This window comes from Xiphias gladius, chromosome 19, assembly GCF_016859285.1.
Source record: "Xiphias gladius isolate SHS-SW01 ecotype Sanya breed wild chromosome 19, ASM1685928v1, whole genome shotgun sequence".
Classification (NCBI taxonomy): Eukaryota; Metazoa; Chordata; class Actinopteri; order Istiophoriformes; family Xiphiidae; genus Xiphias; species Xiphias gladius.
Window position 1 is genome coordinate 22,306,150 of NC_053418.1, and position 16,758 is coordinate 22,322,907.

Below are 16,758 nucleotides of genomic sequence, written 5' to 3' on the forward strand. Positions count from 1 at the left end.
TTTTTCTCTGATAGCTGCTGAGCTCTGTAAATTTTATGAATTTAAATCATTATTAATATTTGTGCATTGCTTTTTCTTCACACCACAATTGATATCTTCAGTAAACATTCTTAAATGTCCTATTCATTTTCAATTTACTTAATATCATTTCGTATTTTCTGGTGGCTTAAAATTATTCTTGTTTCCTAAAATTGGCATTGTAATCAGAGGCTTACTGCCAGTTAGAGGTTTTTGAACATCCCACATAGTAGGCAACTGTATTAGATTACATTTTGTTTGTTTCAAAGTCTGGTAGCTCTGTTTATTTATAACATACATGACCTTCCTGTTAGACCTGAGATTTGCTTACGTTAAGAAACATAAAAGCTGAATGGAAACATGCGGCCTGAGAAATCCAAGGTTCATTATGCCATTTTCAAACTATTTGTGGTTAACTTTGAAAAAGGCATAAAAGGACAATATTCATAAATTTCCAATTTCCAATTTACTTCTATTTAATTTACATATATTGTTTAATTTAAGGTGGCTCAGAATGAGTGTGTTGTTTCATCAGAAATGGCTAAAAAAGGGTAAAAGCAGTGTTTAAAAAATTCATATGAAAATTCATATGAATGAAAAAAATGAAAAATGTATTGAATGATACATTTTAATTGACAGAATATCATTTTTTACATCAGTCCCTACATATATTTCCTGGTGACCGGTGTGTTGGTTTGAAAAGTCAAGTGCAGTGCTTTATGTATGTATATGTTTCAGGCTCTCTGTCTCACCTGAGGACTGCCCTTATATCCATTTTCTTTCCCCCTCAGGGTTTGTAAAAGTAGGAGCTGCTATGGTTCTGTTGTGGAGGGCAGCTGTGCTCGTTCCACTGATTAATCCACCCTGGTTCTGCATGTCTTGTCTTTTTTTCACCCTTTAACTAACTGATGCAAAGCATATTACTTTGTACCTGTTAAAATGTGAGTCATTTCATCTGACGTTTGACAAGGGTCTGTTCTTCCTTTCCATTAAAGGCGGAGATGTGGTGAAGATTGCCCAGCTGGCCAACATAGCAGGCAGTCAGAATCGTATCTCCCAGCCAGAGACTCCTGTCACTCTGCAGTTTCAGGGCAACAAGTTCACTTTGTCCCCCAGCCAGCTCCGCCAGCTCACCACCGGACAGCCCTTGCAGCTCCAAGGTACACTCGGTAATGTACATCCCATCTCACACTTTTCTCAACATAATTCTCTTCATTCTTTCTTTTCTGTCCTTTTTACATTCCCATGTTCTTCACCTACTTTTTTGATAACTATCACATACTTGCTATCCATTTTTAGACATCAAATTATACACGCTTATTCTACTTGTGTGCAAGTTTTCAAGGCATCAGAAGCATCCTGGTAGTCTAACACTTACCCTATAATTGCAATATCCCTGGTTTGATTCTGGCATAAGACCTTTTGTTACATTTCATCCTCCTCTCTCCTAATGTTTCCTGTCTTTCTGTTATCCCATTTCAATAAGTCCTAAATGACAAAGAATTCCTTAAGGAATTAAATATGTCTTGACTACAGTTAAAGATAAACAAGTTTAGTGTCCAAAGTTTTAAATTTTTTTTTGCAATTTCCTTGATGTACTCTTGTTTTTGCCCTTTCAAGAAATATGTAATCCCAAAAGCATGATAGTTTTATTTTGCATTTTTGCATTAGCATTTATTTTTTATTTTAATGGCCAAGTGGGTCTTAAATACCATTCTTACTAGCATTAAGTTTTGACAGGACTCGCTCTTATATTGGTTTCTGAATATGTGTCATGGATTTAGGAAACATCCTGCAGATTGTGTCAGCTCCAGGGCAGCAGATCATCAGGCCCCAGGGATCCATGGTAATGCAAACAATGCCACAAGCTGTTCCTGCCTCCAACGCCTCATCAACACCTGGCACACCTCATCCTACCCTAACAACAGCCCAACAAGGTGACTCATTCACAGTGCATTATTATTGCATTATTATCTCTCATTAACTGTTTCTAAATCAGTCATTTAGTCGCATCGTCCAGTACCAAGTTATTAATGAATTAAAGCTGAAAATGAATACATTTTTTGGGACATCAAATGCTTGTCCCCACTATTAAACCTCTTTTCCTGTACAATAGGTTTATTACTGGAATTCTCAATAATACTGCTCTTTTCTTTTTAAGCATTGGGTGGGACTGCAAATGCCACATCAGCCCCCACCAAGCTCACTACTGCAGGTCATGCTGGTTCTCAAGTGAGTACATTACTTTGAAGCGAAATGTTTATAATGCCCCCTTTCACTTTTTTTTTTTTTTTTTAACTCAAGTCAGAGCATTTTTCAGCATGCAGATTGAATTTTTTAATAAAAATAATTAATTGTGGTGGTTTCTATCATCTCACTGTAATGTTCAGGAGTCCTCAGAAGAAAAAACTCAGCAATTGAAGGAGCGTTTAGGTCGCCTGTTTGAAGCAAATGAGCGACGCTGCAGCCGCAGTGTGTTGTATGGGTCAGACCTGCTGCAGGCATGCACTTTGAGCTCAGAGCCTGGTCACTCTGCCCTGACTGCTGGAGGCTGGAGGTGGGTGGGCAGAGAGAGCTGCCTCAGGGCTCAGAGAACCTGTGTGGCGACCACCTCTACACTGCAGTCCACTCTGCTCTCTGTGGAAGACCGCCTTGAGGCTGCCAACAGCCTTATCAAGAGGTACGTCTCTTCACTATTAAAGCTCCCTCTTTTCTATACTGCATGTTGTTAGACGCCAACATAAACTACCTTATGAATTCATACAGTGTGGTTATATGTAGCTTACTTGCCACATTGTTAGAAGTGATTGGTTGGGTAAAACAAACACTTTTTATGCAGTATTAAAATTTTTAAAAGAAAATAACAGCTTTCCTAAGAGGATTTTATCACAATGCAATTCCATAATTTTCATTTCTTAATCCAAATAATGACTAGGCCTATCTGATGTACATATATTTACCCATCAGTATTGACTACTGTTGTCATCTTTTAGGCTGGTATGTGTTGTGCCTCCAGCTGTAGCACCACCTCCTTACCTGTATGCAGCCAATCCCCCAGTTCCCTACAGCCTTGAGCAGAAGTCTCTTCGCCGTCGGCTAAAAGAGGCCTCTGCCCCCCACAGTGCTGACATCCACGACTTGGCGTCCAGGCGTCTCTTCCATTTTCCTGACCTGCAGCTAATGCAGATGGATTCAGGTTAGCACAGCACTTTTTTGGATAATGTTTACATACAGCAACCTGGGACTGCAAAATGAATAAATTAAAAAAATATATGAAAAACTACAACATAATTAACTAATAATAATTACAGTTAGGTACATAAGTATTTGGACAGTGAAACAATCTTCATAATTTTGCCTCTGTACACCACAACAATGGATTTGAAATAAAGCCATCAAGATGGACTGAAGTGTGGCCTTTCAGCTTTAATTCAAACGGGTTAAACAAAAATAACACATAAACCGTTAAGAAATTCCAGCACATTTTGCTTAGTATTCCTTTCTTCAGACAGAAGAATTAGCTCTCCATACACAGCCATCTTCTGAGCACAGTAAATGTATATTAAATTTATAATATTTAAGTATAATGTAAAACAAATAGTGCTTACATCACTTTTTTCCATACTCAGATCCAGTATTCCTGACTAATGGAAATGTTGTTAAAACTTCTGGGGTTACAGAGCAAAATGCATCCATTAATTTGCAAAATGGCTGTCATACTCCTATTGTAGGATACATAGTTACTGTTACTATACAACTAAAATAAACCTCTGCAGCTGAGGTAAACCTTGCTGAAACACCACAAACATCTGACCATTCCAAGAATAATAAGTTTTGATGTATTTCTTTTCCAAAGGTAAACTGGAAGCTCTAGCCATTCTGCTGCAGAAGCTTAGATCAGAGAGCCGCCGTGTCCTAATCTTTACTCAGATGGTGAAAATGCTAGACATCCTGGAGGCCTTCCTAGACTACAGGCAGCTCACTTATGTGCGGCTTGATGAAAGCTTCACTCCTGATGAACGACAGGTAAAAGTACCTCCATTTAAATTGTTTCTGGCGAGTCATACTTCTAACAAGCTTCTTAGCTTAAATTAAGTCAGCATTACCTAAATCCAAAAATGTCCCGTCGTGACACTGGAAATTATACATATAATTAGAGCAATAATTCTTGTCATAGAGTGCTTTAGCTATGTATAACAGTTGACCAGTAATGGAAAAAACATGTACTATGATGGGCAAGAGTGTATATGTGGTAATCTGTCTCTCCTCCTCATGATTTAAAGAAAGTTAGTTAGACTGTTTATCCTTTTGTCATGCATATGTGCGGGGTAAGTGTTTACATCAGTAGTTATATGGCAGCAAAGTGATACCCAAGAATAGGTCACATGTTACATAGCCTTACCTTTGGTCATCATTCAGCAGATAAATTTAAACTTCAAGAAAGCATAAATGCCACAGTTATCAAGCGTGGACTGGTACATTCACCTAGTGACTCTAGATCGTAGTTTTTTTTGCCTCCCTGTCTGATACTGGCACCTGCCAGTGTCTGTGCGGAGTTCTGGTACAACAAAGGGACAAACTATCTTTTGTTCATCCCTCGCCGCTGGAGTAAGTCGGTCTGGGCTCATGGGTTTAAGTCTTTTCTATTTTCCACTGCATACTTTTTCCAAGTGTAAGGGTTCCTACTCTGCCTGAACTGTCAAATTGAAATTTGACATGCTCCTGCCCTAATTTTGTCTAATCTATTGTCTATTATGCAATCCCTTGTTTCTGGGTCAGTTAATTAGACCTGGTGTTGCTGTAAGAAAATAAAGATGCAGACAACTAATTGGCTGCAGCAGTCACATCAAAATTTATAATAAAGCGAAGATGAAACTTTAATGGGCTTATGGGGAATTTAACTGTTGCATATAAATTAGGTTGAACATAATGTACTTTGAATGTACAGGGAACAAAGTTCAAAAAACATAGTTTGCAACAAACCACTGAGACAAGCAAAGAAAATACATGAAATACATTTCTTGGCCGTTGTCCCAGTGTGTTCATGCGTTTGTGTCCCTGCAGGAGAATATGAAGAAGTTTAACAGGAACAGGCAGGTGTTCTGCAGCATCCTGACCAACCGCTGCTGCTCTGCAGTTGGGACTGTGTTTGATGCAGACACCATCATCTTCTACGACACGGACCTCAATCCCAGCATGGACGCCCGCACCCAGGAGTGGTGTGACAAAATAGGACGTTCCAAGGATATACACATATACAGGTGATATTGTTCATACAGGGAAATATGATTTAGTATTTTACTAGTACTAATATTTTTGTATTCCTTAACATATAACTGGTAAAACATGAGATGTAACTTTTACTTCCTAAACACTGATACTGAAGGACTTGGTGCTACTTCTGGTTACTTTCTGTGTGTTGCCCAGGCTGGAGAGTGGGAACTCCATTGAAGAGAAGTTGCTGAAAAACGGCACCAAGGACCTGATCAGAGAGGTGGCTGCCCAGGGTACTGACTACACCTTGGCTTTCCTCACACAAGTAAGATTAACTCACTGTGGTCTTGTTCTGGAGTTTCAGAAACTCTACTCTCCGCCTTTGAAATCAAGACCCATTACTATAGTTTTAATCAGAATGGGACATAAAGTAACGGACCTAATATTGTTCGTTTCCAGCGGACAATCCAGGATCTGTTTGAGGTGGAGGCAGGGTCAGGGGAGAAGGTGGAGGAGTTTGTGGTTCTTCACCAGGAGCCATCGGCATCTGAAGCCATTTCTCCCAAAGTGGCCAGACCCTACATCCAGGCTCTCTACAGCATAAACCTGGATGCCCTGCCAGGAGAAGATGATCAGCAGCAGCAGGATGAGGAGTTAGCAGGCAAAGAGTCAGCAGAAGACATCCAGGAGTCAGAGAGCCAATCTAAAGAAGAGCCTGCTCAGATTGAGGAGCTAAATGCAGTCATGGAACAGGTAGCTTTACTTTTTCTATATACTGTTTGAGGACCGTTGGAAACGGAAAAGAACAAATACAAGGAATAAATTAAAAATAAAATTAAATGTTGTTTTTTGTTTGTTTGTTTGTTTGTTTGTTTTGCCTTACTGGGTTTATATTTGTATTTACTTATCCCTCAAACAGCTTACACCAATCGAAAGGTATGCCCTGCATTACCTTGAGTACCTCCACATCAGTGATGATGAAACTGCTCTCAAGGTAACAAACTGAAATGTAACCAAAGATTTTTTTTTTCATATAGAGTTGAGACACACATTTCAAATTTTCAAATCAGTCCATGAATCGACTAATCATTTCAGCTCTACTTTGTTTGCATTTCAGTGTACTATTTGTTCTTTGATAAATTTGACTGATTGATACACATTTTGCATTTAATTTCCTCAGGAGCAGTTGAAGTGCTCTAAAAGGGGCTGGGAGCTGCAGCAGCTGCAGAAGCGGAAGGAGGAGGAGGAGGAGGAGCGACAGATGATGGAGGGAGATGAAGATCTCTTCACCTACACCAGAGAGGATGCCTACAACATGGTGAGTGGCCATTGTAATCTCTGCTAGTCAAACAACAAGTGGTGATTGGACTGTATTGCACTGTTGACATGAACTTTTCCTCTGCGATTCAACAGGAGTATGTATTTGATGCAGAGGATGGCCATACAGAAATCATGCCGGTAAGAGACCAAATGTGATGAGTAACTGGGGACAAAAATTGGGATTGTGCAAAATTTGGATCTTCCCTATTCTTTTCCCCATTTATTTGTATTGAGGCACATCATTAAGTCCTGCTCTGTCTTCTGGCTATGTTCTGATTTGTGATTTTCCAACACAGCTTTGGACTCCACCCACACCACCACAGGATGACAATGACATTTACATTGACTCTGTGATGATGCTTATGTATGACACCACACCTATGCCAGAGTCTAAGCTGCCTCCTATCTACATCCGCAAAGAGCACAAGAGACTCAAAATGGACCCCTCAGGTGAGAAGAAATTTGTTGTACAACAGTATGTCAGTCCTGCACTGGCTGTGATTACACATTTAGTTACATGTACATCTACTGTATTGAGACTATGTATTTGTGCTCTAAAAATTACTTTTCCTGCTTTCAGAGTTGTTGTTATAAGTCGTGGAGTCAGTGTGTATTTTAAGGGAAAGAATTTGAAAAGACTTTGGAGACTCTAAGAATAGATACATGCTTTTTGTTTGGTTTCTCTGTCCTTACTCGAGAGTGTGTCTCCAGCAGCAGCCAGAAAGAAGAAGAAGGGCCATGGAGAGACGGTCATTCCACCACGCTCCCTTTTCGAAAAGGCCAGCATGCTGAAAGTTCGCCGTGAGGGCAAGGACCAGAAAAAGAACTTCTCCCTCAAACAGCAGGCACCCTTTGCCAAGCCCTTACCCTCGCTGGTTAAACCTGCCATGGAGGCTGGCCAGGACAACCCAGAGTGGCTCATCAGTGAGGACTGGGCTCTGCTTCAGGTACTTTACAGTGCCCCTCCATCATCTATTGATGGAGATGAATAAATCTATCGAACTGCATGTCACTTGGTAAAACAAGTCATACTATATTCAGTGTCCAAATAGCATACTTATGTCTCTGACAGGCTGTAAAGCAGCTGCTGGAGTTGCCGCTGAACTTGACAATCGTGTCTCCTGCGCACACTCCTAACTGGGATTTGGTGAGCGATGTGGTGAACTCCTGCAGCCGTATCTACCGCTCGCCCAAACAGTGTCGCAACCGCTACGAGAATGTCATTATTCCCAGAGAGGAGGGCAAGGTAATGAACGAGACATCCTACTTTGCTGTAAAACTGGCTTACTCACTTTGTACTTGACTTTGTCTAAACCAATTTACTTATATTTACTTTTTTTCAGTTGGTGTATGAGGCCAACCCCAAGAAGAAAACCAAGAGCATATACAAGGTACCCTATCCTGGTCTTTGTATTTGTTAAATGTATCTTTTGCTATGAATTCTTGACCTCACTTTTGTTCTGTGTTTCTTTGTATCATGTGCTTCTGTACACACTCAGTCTAAGAACAGTCGTCCTCTACGGACCTGTCAGATCTACACACAGGATGACAATGCCACTCACATTCAGCTCTACAACAGCCGCTTTGAACTCATGAAGATCATTGCCAGCAAGAGGAGCCCACCAATCAAACCACTGTAAGCACTGATGATTGTCTGCTAACAATAAATGCATTAGTCTTATCAAGGGGCCAACACCAAAACAGGAGATTCACAAAACTGAAAAAAGCTTTTTGACGTGTAATGCATATCCTAAAAGTCTACACAGTCTGGCATAGCAACGGTTGAATTGAGTATAATGTGATCTTTGGTTGATCTTGAAAATGTGAATGAATCATTGTGTTACTGCAAGGCAGTAACGTGCCAAAGCCTGGTTGATGGAAACCTAGAACCCCTATACATTTCAAGCGGTTGTTTTCTATCTTAACAAAAAAGTGAAATTAAGTTCAGATGCATTCATTTAATTTACACTATGTACAGGCTCGGCATGAATCCATTCCAGAAGAATCCCAAACATGCATCAGTCTTGGCAGAAAGGTAAGTTTAAAGTTTCAGGTTTTTTTTTTTTTTTGCTTTTGCCATCCAAAAGCCTTAGCTAATTCTAGAAACAAATAAAGTATAACATCTGGTTTTCTTTTCTTCAGTGGGATCAGCTACGACAAGCCCCTCCCTCCCATTCAAGTTGCATCTCAACGTGCTGAAAGGATTGCCAAGGAGAAAAAGGTGCTTGTCGGCAGTGTGCCAACATCTTTCTTACAGATGTTTATGTTTAACCATGTATGCAGGTCTTATTTCAACAAATGAAGATAGCATTTGGTTTGACTGTTTACACAGCTAATCAGAGAAATCTGCTGTTGTAGTCTTCACTTGGAGTGACAGCCTGCATACCTGTGTTACGCCATGGTAGACATAGTTGCCTATCCCTCTCACACTGCAACTGTTCCGTTCAAGTACAGTTATGCTTCTATGTCCCTGACACGAACTGTCTACAATAAAAGGAAAGAATCTCCACATAAATTCCATGCACATTGGTTTTTAAAGTAGAAAAGTTCAAAAAACAAAACTAAAAGATTAAAAACAAGACCAACACATATCGACTTCACCCTGTTCTTCCTCAGCGTCAGTAGAAACATAAATCAGGAGCACCTCATTGGTGTTCTATCGCTGTTAGATCCAAAAGTGCTTTTTTTTTTTAACTGACATTCTTGCTTTCTTGTTTGATTTTGTGCATTGTGTGTGTGTTTGCAGGCCCTTGCAGAGCAACAAAAGGCTCAGCAGTTGGCCCAGCAGCAGCAGGCTGGAGCTCCCCAGACCCAGGCTGCACCTGGCCAGGCCCAGGCTCCTGCTGCCGGCCAGGCTCAGGCTCAGGTCCCTCAGACTGCTGCAGTGGCTGGAGCTGCTGCTGTGCCTAATGCAGCTGTTCTGGTGAGGATCAAAACATCCTCCACCAATATGCTTCCACATATAGTGAGATTCAAAAGAAGCTACTTTACCCAGTTAAGGCTTTTAAACTTGCATTTAATGTTTTTCAGGCTGGAGCCATAAAAAATGCCACAGTGGGCACAACCATCCAGGCTGGTACGTTGACGCGCATATGGTTCACATTTCCGAGCTGTTGGCGTTCCGGTGGTTATATCATTCATCTTTGGTTTTTTTTTTCCAGCCACTGTAGGGGGGAATGTGATTGTGAACACAGTAGCTGGAGTTCCTCCAAGTCCCTTCCAGGCCAACAAACGCCTGGCATCTCCAGTCATACCAGGCACCCTGTCTGTGAGTCATGTTCATTTATTACTGCTGCTCTAGCTGAATTCAGCCACCTACTGACTAACAGGAATTCATGGCGCAAATAGCCTTTGAAATGGCATGAAACAAAATGCACACCCACTACATCCTGTAGACAGAATGATCATTACAAGCGTTGGCGCGTTTGCTCATTGTGCGGCTGTTATTGTTGTTGTCTGTCCAGCCTGCTGGTGCAGCAGGAGCCCAGGTGGTCCACGCACAACAGAGGGCCGTTACAACTGCTGCTGCTCCTGCTGAAGTGGTCGCCATAGCTACAGGGCAGGGTGTTCGAACTGTTACCCCAGTGACCGCATCTGCAGTAGTTTCTACCACTCTGAGCCCGGTGCAGTCACAGACTCGCCCACTGGTCACTCAGGTCACACCAGGTACTGAACTGAACGCAGGCTTTTCTCTGATAAGACATCCTTCCAGTACCCGTTACTGTTTCACAGATTTGACATATCTCTTGTCCTCCATCCAGCCACAGGTATGCAATTGCCACAAGGAAAACCTCTCACCCCGGCACACCTACAGATGCTCCGACAGCAACAGCTTCAGCAGCACCAACAACAGCAGCAGCAACAACAGCAGGCTTCTTCCCCGCAGATCAAAGCTGTAGGCAAACCCCAGGTACACCCCCACCAGCATCTTTACACAATTGCTACACAAAATGCAATGTCTCTGTTGGATAAATCTGACATATTAGCAGCTGTAACTGAGATGTCTTTTGTTACTATGATCATATTGATGGCAGTTTTTCAGATTTACCCAGTAAAGAATGCACTGAAACCGTGTAAGGTTTATAATAACAACATGTGTATACTTAACTTGTCTTTTACTGGTAATCTGTAGGAGTTGTTGAAGATGCACAAGCATAAATTGCAGCTGCAACAGCAGCAGCAGCAGCAGCAGCAGGTAGCTGCAGCAGTTGCAGCAGCAGCCCAGGGCCAACAGGCTGCAGGAGCCCAGCAGGCCACCCAGGTTCAACCTGCACAGGCTGCTCAAACCAATCCCCAGCTGGCAGCTGTGGCAGCAACCAGACCTGGAGCTGTGCTGACCGGCACCACCGTGGCCAACCTGCAGGTGGCCAGACTGGTAAGATTGTGAAAAGGATCATTTTTTTACGCATTAGAACAGAATTTGCAACAATACAGAAATCGTGCACTATAAATCCTCAGCCTATGAAAGAAAAGACAAGATAGATTGATTGTTTTAATGAATAATCTACCTACTGAAATAAATCTTGAATTAGTGTTGATGTATGGTATAGCAAAAACATTCTCCTCTGTACATTCTTGTCCTCACGCTCTGTTCATGTCCCTTCACAGACTCGAGTGCCCACTCAGGGCCAAATTCAGGCCCAGGCAGGACAGACAGCCCAGGTGACTCTCACCAAGCCTCCTGTGGTCTCTGTGCCAGCTGTGGTGTCATCGGCTGGTGTCACTACACTGCCAGTCACCGTAGCAGGCATTAGTGTGGCTATCGGTCAAGCCCAGAAAACAGGTGTGTTTAAAGTGTTGTTTGATCTCTTTGACAGTGAACTTTTTTTTTTTAAGACTTTGACTTGATTGTTGTTCCTAGTGTCCATGTGGGCTTTGACAGGCCAATCAGCAATTCAAAATTACGAACAGATTTTTAAATTATGTTATAGCTCAGTTGCTGCTATTTTAATCATGCCTGTTTTTGCTAAATGGAATATAAATCAGAACAAGCAACAGTATTGTCATGCACATGCAAAATCGGTGTTGGACAGACTTTTTTTGACATCCTGTTACTTCGAGAAAATATGCTGTTAAAATTACCTCAAACCTCTGATATGTCCTAAAGTTGTAATATGTCATTTTTTTTCTCCTCTCTGCCAGGTGGGCCCGTGCTGACGCAATCCTTCCCCCAGATGCAAGTCCAGCAGCTGCTTCAGATGAAGAAACAGCAGCAGCAACAGGCGGCAGCGGTTCAGGCAGCAGCCGCAGCCCAGCAGAAAGCAGGGCAGCCACAGCAAGGACAGGCCACTGTGCAGCAGAAGGTAAACATGCCACACCAACAGACACTGGATTCTCAAATGTTACCAACTGATCCTTTGTTAGGAGTATGCTGTCAGTCTCTGTCCAAACAGAATCAACAAATACAGCATTTATACAGTAGATACAGTAGTAGTAGATACTGAAGGTACATATACCTGTACCTTCAGTATTGCTTGGTCGGGTGTGCTTACCACTGTAGGGTATTTTTTAAGTATATTAGTTTTTGAGAAATAATAATCATATCTCTTATTAGGAAGATAAAGTGAAGCAAGTTACTGTATTACCTTTACTTTTGTTATTTCCCTTAGATCGGCACCCAGCAGGTGACAGTGCAGGCGGCCCAGCCTGCCCAGCAGCCGCAGCAGAAAGTGACCTACGCTGCTACTACCCAACTCCAACCAGGGATCAAGACCCAGTTCTTTACTACATCCATAACCCAGGCTCAGAAAACCACTGGAGCGCAACAAATCCAGGTACATCATCAGTGGCACTCGCTATCACCAAGTAAATATTTGCAGATAAACAATGGATTTGTGTATTGATATGAGATTTTCTTATTTACTTCTCTTATCAGATGGCAAAGCTCCCACAAATAGTGCAGCAGCAATCCACTGTGGCCAGTATGCAACAAATTGTGTCTTCTCCTCAGCAGGTAGGGTTTTAGGTTGAGCATTGCTCCTGAAGGTAACTTCTATATGGCTGATCACTTGAACGCGTGGCTATCTCTGTCCCTAAGCTGCTTCATAGACTTTTCACCTCCTCATAAGCCTCAAATCCTCAGGCAAAGCCTTTATACTCCAGGCTTAAGATTAAACATCACTGTGGGCTTTTGGCTGCGAACTACCTGTCTGGGGAAAGGGGGCTAAAGGATTATGAAAGTTTTCTATGATTCATGAAGGGCTTTGCTTGCTCTTTATGGAAGCACAATAACACTTTAAATGCAGTCGACTATTTCACAATAAACCTCTGGGACCGTATATACATTTTTTTTATTTGCGTTGTTTCTCTTCAGATCCAGGCCCAACCTCAGGCTGTGACTCTGACCCAGGCGACCGCATCAACTCCTGCTCAAGTGCAGATGATTCCCGCTGGGACGGCCACAGCCCAAGTCGTTCAGCAGAAGATCATCCAGCAGCAGGTAGTGACTGCAGCTGCCTCACCCCAGATCCAGACGCCTCCTCCCCACAGCCCCGCCCAGCAGCCAGTGGCACCCTCTGCTGCCGAGTCCCCAGTGCAGCAGCCCGCTCAGCCCCAACAGCCAAACAAGGGTCAGGCTCGCCAGGGGGGCATCAGGGCCAAAACTCCTGCCAAGCCCAGCGGGGGGGCCAGCTAGGAGAGCCACATTAACGAAACTGAATTTCTTAAGTGTTTTCTTGCAGTGCGGATGTAACAGTACAGTTGTGCTGAAGCGTTCTTATGGATCCCACAGTAGCTGAGGGCACAGACGGACGTTCTGCCACATTCTTAACCACACCGAACCTTTAATCTTAACCTGAGCATAACACAACACAACATAACACATTTCACCATTTCGGTGCTCATATCTAAACTGTTTTGGCTGATCCATCACTGCACTTCTGGCCATAATTCTGGTGAGATCTATAATTTTCCAGTACTGAATCAACAATGTTTCTTCATTTGTTTATTTGATTCCGGAAACGTGGAATGTTTCTTGAAATTACCACAACTTAAAAATTTCCCCCACAGCTACTGCCTACTCCATCAAATGAGAGACACAACATGCCTTCAAAGTGATGATCATAATATTACTCAACAGATATGAGGCTGAGGCTTATGGGTAATTCTGGATTGGGGAATGAGCTGTCCATTAGAATAAGTGTATTCATAAATAGTCCCTTTTATGTCTAATGCCCTTGGTGTCTATACATACTGAATGGAGAATAATGCACGTTCCTTTAGTCATTTGTTTTTTATTGCAGCAAATACACTGTAAACATGTACTTTAGTATTTTGTGTTTTCTCATAAATTGTCTTTTTTTATTGATGTCAAAGAAAAAAAAACTGTAAATATAGACAAAAACATTTGTACTTGTAAAGTAGTTGTGTTTTCATTGGGTTTTTTCAGCCTGATTGTAATAAAGTGTTTTGTTTTTATACACAAATTCATCTTTTCCCCTTTGATTTCTTTTTTCCCCATTAAATCCATTGTAAGTACTTGGACATTTTGTGAATTCTTACAACACGCTCCCCTGGTTTTGTTATAGTTTACGCAGATCTATTCTTTGTAGCCTAGTACACCAGTATCTGTATTAATACTAGTGCTGTATTAATACAGATACTGGTGTAGCCATTTCTTTTTTGTCAGACATAAATTAAAAAAAAAGTCCTGGACTTCAGTTGGACAAAAACACCTGACAAAACAGAAAGTGGCATCAAAGGCTGCTGTAGATCTTCAGTAAAAGTTTCAGTTCGCCAGACAATTGCACTTTAAGCATCTTGCCTTTGGACAGTCTGAGGAGGGCACTGGAGACTAGAAAAACACTCTCAGCACTGTGCTTGACCTGGCTGGCTGCTGACTCTGGCAGATATGTCAGCTGAGTAGGGCAGAGGAGCTGAGGATTAAACCAGTCACCCAACACATTATAAACCCTTATCTTTTAGTCCTTAACCTTTGCCATCTCACTTTGTAAATCAGGAAAATGCACTCATTAAAAAAAAAACAAAAAAAAAACTGACTTGCTTGCTAAAAGAAGGGGTTGCAGATTTGTATTTGTCCACAGGGGGGTACTGTTGTATCAGTATCCCCCTCTCAGAAGAAGGCCCACCACCACTCTGGATTTTCCAGCTCATTGAAATTTCCCATCTGCTTCTCAGTGCACACCCTGCGTCTCTCCTCTCCGCTGGCACTCGGTGGCCGGCCCACATTCACTGCTAAACGAGTGAGACAAGGGTGGTGAGGTGGAAGAGAGGGCATAGAGATGAACAGATGGGCAAAGCTGGTTCCTTTGGCCTGGACATCACTTGATCCCTGTGCTCAACTTCTTAGTTATACTTAGAAAAACTGTCCAATGGGAACAGGAGTTATGGATGGAGGATATTTTTTGTGACATGAAGGTCAGAAACAGGAAGAGCTATAATGGTCCTGTACGTTTATGAAAGCTGGAGAGAGGAACAGCTGGCAGACTTCAGAGCGTACGAGCTGTCATGGTCTGGTTGAGGAGAGTAGATGAATCACACCACTTCAGTTAATACATCTCATCGCTAGCTTCACACCTCCTCTCTGTGAATGTGTGCATTTGATGGAGCATGCATCAGAAAAAGGAAATTTAAACACCGTTTAAACACCGTTTTGTTTTTTTTAAACCGTTTTCCACTTCCCTGCTATCCACCTTTTATTTGAATGTCAGTTTACAGCAGATAGGGGTGGGGGTAGCTGCACCTTTCGCACACAAGTGTAAACATGCAGGCGCACAGTGTTTCTGCTTTGATTTTGAACCCAAGAAACAAAACAAGCGCTGTGATTAAAGAGCTGAGAGTGAGGTGTTTGCAGCTGCAAGTTCAGTGTGTAGAAAGCCCCCATGGCAGCACTTTGGAGTGCAGGCTTGTGTTTTGATACCTTTATTTCCATTGGAAATGTCATGCATCAGGAGGGGTGCAGGGTAGGCAGTGGGAGGTGAGAACTGCTCGGGCTGTCAGAGTTGGTTTCATCTTTGTGCTCAGACGCCAGCCTTCTCACCATGTGAGCGTTTACCTCAGGAGGGTCTTTAGAGCCTCTGTACAGTGTTGAATGTGTGAGCCGGGGATGAGGGCTGCTGTTCCACTGTCGTGTGTTCTCATCTATTCGCACGAAGCCGTGACCAAGAGCCCCCTAAACATGTCGGAGAGCAGAGGAGCCATGTGAATGACAGCCCCTGGAAATAGGGATGATACAATCATTACGTGTGTTGACACGACAACAGCGGAGAAATCAACACGCCAAGGGTTTGGTTGTTGCCTAAGAGACGAGCGGGGCTGAAGGCAACAGATGTAGAGGCAAGCTCAGCATACCGCGGGGGGAAAAAAACACCCAGGTAAGAAGGAGCCCATGGAGGTTTGTCTTGTCAGGGCTCAGCCCTGCTACACCCTGCAGATGATAAAAGCCAACCCCTGTGTCTATCATTCTCTCCACACGCTCTAATGTCCTGGCCAGGCGCTGATCACACAGCCGCGGGAGCTCCCTGCTAATGATACGCCTCCAATGATGCTGATGATCACTGCTATCGGGAAAAAAAACAAAAAAAACAGGCCATCTATAGTGAAAGGTTGCCATGGCAACCCACTGCGACCCCTTTAGTGCAAATCACAGGGCCGGTGAAACAATGGTTTTTGAAGCACACACTGGCAATACAGCTTGTCCGACCTGCCTCAGTTCCATTTCTCTTTAAATAAAATAATCATACCAATAAATAGTTATTTAGCATTTGGAGCAAAAGGCAAATTTCATACTTTGCTACCCAAAGGCTGATTGTGTTCCCTTAAGCAAGGTGTTTAACCCTCAGTCATTCCTTTGGAGCTGCTCCGTTTGATCTTCCAGGATAGAAAAAGCTTACAACAGATTTTGAATAATATTAAAATGCTGCCTTTCTGATCCATACTAATAGGGATAAAGGTGAGAGGATTTCAGTGATGCCCTCTCCCCTGTAATGAGACAACTTTGTTCTGTTTAGTCATCTCCCTGTGCTCCTTAAGCCTCCAAACAAGCACTGAGACTCCTGAGGCCAGTAGAGGACAGGCCTATTACTCTCAATGATGAGTCACAGGGATGGGGGGGGCTATGTGCCAGTGGTAATTGCTCTGCATGCAAGATGGGGTGAGAGAGCACCGGAGCTGACACGCTCGACTTCCCTTGACATAGTGATAGGAAGTGTCATTCCGCACTTTGAAAACGTACCACCGAGATATACA

General features: G+C 42.6%; 1 protein-coding gene across 4 annotated transcripts in view; it reads left to right on the forward strand.

The window, feature by feature from the left end:
• ep400 (E1A binding protein p400) overlaps positions 1-14,010 on the forward strand; it is a 31,002-nt gene extending 16,992 nt beyond the window's left edge. Inside the window, exons 24-53 of one of the 4 annotated variants that reach the window (XM_040154917.1) lie at positions 1,014-1,187; positions 1,803-1,955; positions 2,180-2,250; positions 2,409-2,698; positions 3,012-3,214; positions 3,875-4,044; positions 5,083-5,279; positions 5,446-5,557; positions 5,692-5,985; positions 6,152-6,226; positions 6,413-6,550; positions 6,646-6,690; positions 6,849-7,002; positions 7,264-7,499; positions 7,625-7,798; positions 7,896-7,943; positions 8,052-8,188; positions 8,531-8,587; positions 8,695-8,773; positions 9,299-9,475; positions 9,583-9,628; positions 9,714-9,820; positions 10,017-10,218; positions 10,314-10,462; positions 10,685-10,927; positions 11,161-11,335; positions 11,695-11,855; positions 12,162-12,326; positions 12,428-12,505; positions 12,866-14,010. In XM_040154917.1, coding sequence (XP_040010851.1) covers positions 1,014-1,187; positions 1,803-1,955; positions 2,180-2,250; positions 2,409-2,698; positions 3,012-3,214; positions 3,875-4,044; positions 5,083-5,279; positions 5,446-5,557; positions 5,692-5,985; positions 6,152-6,226; positions 6,413-6,550; positions 6,646-6,690; positions 6,849-7,002; positions 7,264-7,499; positions 7,625-7,798; positions 7,896-7,943; positions 8,052-8,188; positions 8,531-8,587; positions 8,695-8,773; positions 9,299-9,475; positions 9,583-9,628; positions 9,714-9,820; positions 10,017-10,218; positions 10,314-10,462; positions 10,685-10,927; positions 11,161-11,335; positions 11,695-11,855; positions 12,162-12,326; positions 12,428-12,505; positions 12,866-13,186 — 4,631 coding nt within the window. In that variant the 3' untranslated portion in view covers positions 13,187-14,010. The remainder of the gene's footprint in view (positions 1-1,013; positions 1,188-1,802; positions 1,956-2,179; positions 2,251-2,408; positions 2,699-3,011; positions 3,215-3,874; positions 4,045-5,082; positions 5,280-5,445; positions 5,558-5,691; positions 5,986-6,151; positions 6,227-6,412; positions 6,551-6,645; positions 6,691-6,848; positions 7,003-7,263; positions 7,500-7,624; positions 7,799-7,895; positions 7,944-8,051; positions 8,189-8,530; positions 8,588-8,694; positions 8,774-9,298; positions 9,476-9,582; positions 9,629-9,713; positions 9,821-10,016; positions 10,219-10,313; positions 10,463-10,684; positions 10,928-11,160; positions 11,336-11,694; positions 11,856-12,161; positions 12,327-12,427; positions 12,506-12,865) is intronic. The other 3 variants (XM_040154918.1, XM_040154919.1, XM_040154920.1) reach the window with 3 other exon arrangements.
• Positions 14,011-16,758: the final 2,748 nt, after the last annotated feature.